Source organism: Macadamia integrifolia, unplaced genomic scaffold, assembly GCF_013358625.1.
Source record: "Macadamia integrifolia cultivar HAES 741 unplaced genomic scaffold, SCU_Mint_v3 scaffold_211A, whole genome shotgun sequence".
Lineage (NCBI taxonomy): Eukaryota > Viridiplantae > Streptophyta > Magnoliopsida > Proteales > Proteaceae > Macadamia > Macadamia integrifolia.
In genome coordinates, this window is record NW_024870644.1 from 218,419 (window position 1) to 221,927 (window position 3,509).

The 3,509-nt window shown below is 37.0% G+C and overlaps 1 protein-coding gene across 3 annotated transcripts; it reads left to right on the forward strand.

The window, feature by feature from the left end:
* The first annotated feature begins 733 nt into the window (after nt 1-733).
* LOC122071353 (cytochrome P450 736A117-like) lies at nt 734-2,913 on the forward strand. 3 transcript variants are annotated; one of them, XM_042635689.1, is made up of 4 exons: nt 734-965; nt 1,415-1,592; nt 1,710-2,154; nt 2,304-2,913. In XM_042635689.1, exons 3-4 carry the CDS (start codon nt 1,789-1,791, stop codon nt 2,532-2,534), a joined length of 597 nt encoding a protein of 198 aa, XP_042491623.1. In that variant the 5' UTR covers nt 734-965; nt 1,415-1,592; nt 1,710-1,788; the 3' UTR covers nt 2,535-2,913. The 3 variants fall into 3 exon arrangements, with proteins under 3 accessions (XP_042491623.1, XP_042491625.1, XP_042491624.1); XM_042635691.1 differs by having other exon boundaries at nt 1,418-1,592; XM_042635690.1 differs by lacking the exon at nt 1,415-1,592.
* The last annotated feature ends 596 nt before the right edge of the window (nt 2,914-3,509 follow it).

Here is a 3,509-nt window from a genome sequence, read left to right on the forward strand (position 1 = left end):
ATGGTTTGCTCTTCAAGAATGGAACCATTCCCTCAGTTACTTAAATTCTATTGACTGGAAGATTTCTCACTGCTATAGAGAAGCCAATCCAGTGGTTGATTTTTTGGCGAAAGAAGCGGCAAAATCAGGATCATCATATGATGATGTCTCGCTGCCTCCCCGTATCAGGGATGAGTTGGCTATTGACGAAGCTAGTCGTACTCGCTTTAGATTTCTGAGATAGCGATTGTGAGCCTTTGCTGATGGCATTGCCAAAGGTCGAGGCTCGCTTCAGGCTCTTGTAATATATTCCCTTTTCTTTTCTTATATTTTTTTATAAAATCTGACCTTCAAGCTAAAAAAAAAAAAGGACTGTCTTTTAACTTCTAAGCTTAGAAACATATATGGGGTAGTGGAAGAAAGTAGTGTTTCCATTTTCTATTTGAGTTAATCATAAAGGATCATAATATGGGTGAATGAGGGAAGTAGGGTGGGATTGGTTTAAGGAAGAGCAAACAACATTATTGGTGGTCGGTGTATGGTGGAACCCATTGGAATTGAGGATCGTCTTTTAACTTCAAAGCATGGAAACATTACAATAATTGTAGGCAACTTGAGTGGGGGTAGAAATTCACATGATGGTGGTCCCAACTTTTTCATTTTTTCTTGCCTTTTCTCCCCTAGTCACAATGGTAAATAGATAGGATAACATGATTCTCTTCCCACTAGACCGTATTAATAGATAGATAGCAGTTCCCTCGTTCAGCCAGAAGCTTCAGCCACCCCTTCCTTTCTCCGTCTTCCCTTCTCGATCTTCTTGTTTCACGTCTCTCCTTCTTCTTACAACTTCCCTTCTCTATTATCTTCTCGAACTGGTTCGAAGTGGCGACCAAACACAGCTGCCGCTCCCTCGTTCAGCCGGAAGCTCCTCTCCAGTTTCTTGCTTCTTCCCTCTACTTTCCACGACCAACATTGATTTCAAGAAGGTAATGAATTTTCCTTTTTATCAGTTTGGAGTTAAGCTTTTGCTGGTTTGGGTGTTTGATCACAAATAGGAAAAACCCAGGGAATGGGGTCTGTGGGGAAGTTATTGTTAGAACTATCATTATAGTGCCATTTCAACATGTTATTTCTTACAGTTGGTTAAGAGAAACCAAAATCCTAAAAGGCCAAGTTACTGTATGATCTATTAATTCATTGTGCCATGTGAAAATGTTAGTTCTTCTTGTTAAATGTCATAGGATATAAGAATTTCTTGAGAATGCTAAAATCTCCAAAAGACCTTTCAAACAGTACAATAATGCAGAAAATCTTTGAACTAGTATTTATTTTTTGTCGTGAAATTTTAGTGCTTATCCTTTATTACCCTTTCAAATGTTATTTTGTTTTAAATCATCCTATAGGGTATCTTCTTCTTTCTTTTTTTTTTTTTCAGAAGACCGTTAGAAGCCATACTGTTTCAAAAAGCAGAGATCTACACATAGTTGCAGAACCTACCGCAGTACTCAACCGTCTCTCTCATCACAGCCAATAATCAGTTCAAAACAATTGAAAGCTCAGATTATATAGGAGAAGATCACTTGGTTTATATTAACTGAGTTATTTATATATTGGTAATTGAGGCTGTTATAATTGCTTTTCATTTGGGTGATAGAGGTGTAGCTAGCAGGAATTGGTTCATTGGTGTCATCTGTATATTTTTGTGACAGTGGATGATTTTTTTGGTGCAGGCAAAGTGATGGAAAAAGAGGCAATAACACTAATTGAAAAAATCCAAGGCTTTAGTTCATCTTCATCACCTCCTAGCAAATGATAACCATCTATAGGATGGCTCTAGGGAAGAAGTATGGTGGAGAAGAGGGTGGTGGTCCGAGGTCTAAAGGAATGTTTAGGGAAATAGGATATTTGCTAGGAACTTTTAATATAGCCGACTTCATACCATGGCTTGGCTGGGTGAATTATGTAAATCGGTTGGAGAAAAGGATGGAGAAGACTTCTGTAGAGATAGATTTTTCTCTTGATATTGTGATTCAAGAACACAGAAATGGACATAGAAAAAAGAACTACCATGATAATGATGCAGGTACTGACTTGGTAGACTCACTCCTTCAGATTGAAAAGGACAGGACCTCGGGAATTCCTATTTGGAACGATAACATCAAAGCCATTATATTGGTAAGTTAAAAAAAAAAAAAAATCTCACCTACAGAGCCCGATGGAATTCCTCTTTGGAATTTAACATCAAAGCCATTATATTGGCCAAGGGTGTTGTTGTTCAAACTAAAATTGTGTTAATTATTTTCATTGTCTTTTTTATTCTGTAGGATATGTTTGGCACCGGAACTGATTCCACAAGTATACTTCTAGAATGGACAATGGCAGAAATTTTAAAGCATCCAGAAGTCATGAAAGAAGTTCAAGAGGAAGTTAGGGGAGTCACAAGGGGCAAAGCGAATATTACAGAAGTTAATATAAAACAAATGCATTATTTGAATGCAGTGATTAAAGAGACACTAAGACTGCATCATTCACTCTCATTATTGATTCCGCGTTAATTGACAGAAAATGTCAATATATAAGGGTTTGATATTCCAACCAATGCAATAGTAATAATCAATGCATGGGCCATTAGAAGGGACCCTGTATCCTAGGATGAACCCGAGAAGTTCAAACTAAAGAGGTTCTTGAATGATGCTCATATTGACTCCGATTGAGTGGGGAGGACTTAGATATGATAGAAGCTACTGGTATTTCAAGCCATTTAAACTACCCTCTTATAGTTCTTTCAACTCCTCACTACTAATGGTGAGGAGGAATTTTTGTGCCTCTCTTACCATTTGTACTGCCCCACATAAATAGATTTTTTTTTTTTTTGGTAACTGAGATGTTTTTATAAATTCTTCTATAAATCCATGCGATATTATTAGTGCCTCATGCTTGATGTGCATTTCCAGATCATCGTTTACAACTAACTTCTACCTAATAGTGCATGACCTTCCACATTAATTTCAAACTACCACTTGTCAGATAGTAAGATTCTCTCTTACACTATTAAAACCATACATAACCAACTAGTTGAAGTACTTAAAACCAGAAAAGCTAAACACAAACCATACATATATTTCACTCCATCATCCTCTTCTGCAAAGAACAAAGATAAGAAAATTGGTCCCAAAAGGAATCTTCAAAAGTTAGTGGAAGACAAAGCACCTCACAAGAGTTAACAAAGATATCAGTCTTGGGTCACATCCTGGATTTAAATAAAAGAACCCAAGAACCAAATCAGGTCTAGCCAATTCCGTTCCAGATCGGCTGGAAATGGTTAAGAATCGGCCCAAATCAGGCCTTATCTGATCTTAACTCTAGTTTTCGGGCATGAATCTGCGGATCAAGGTATTGGTAACGGCATTGCTGTTTTGAAAATTTATTTTCTAGAAAATTTTACCTCCTTTAGCTGATTTCGTCCAATTTAAATTAGACTTGAACTGGAATTAGCCGGACCAGTTATGATTTATATATTTAAATTTTGC

Excerpts from the sequence above, each read along its gene's own strand:
- LOC122071353 (XM_042635689.1), top strand. The coding sequence starts at position 1,789 with ATGATAACCATCTATAGGATGGCTCTAGGGAAGAAGTATGGTGGAGAA. Across the intron at positions 2,155-2,303 it reads ACATCAAAGCCATTATATTG|GATATGTTTGGCACCGGAAC; the intron begins GTAAGTTAAAAA and ends TTTATTCTGTAG.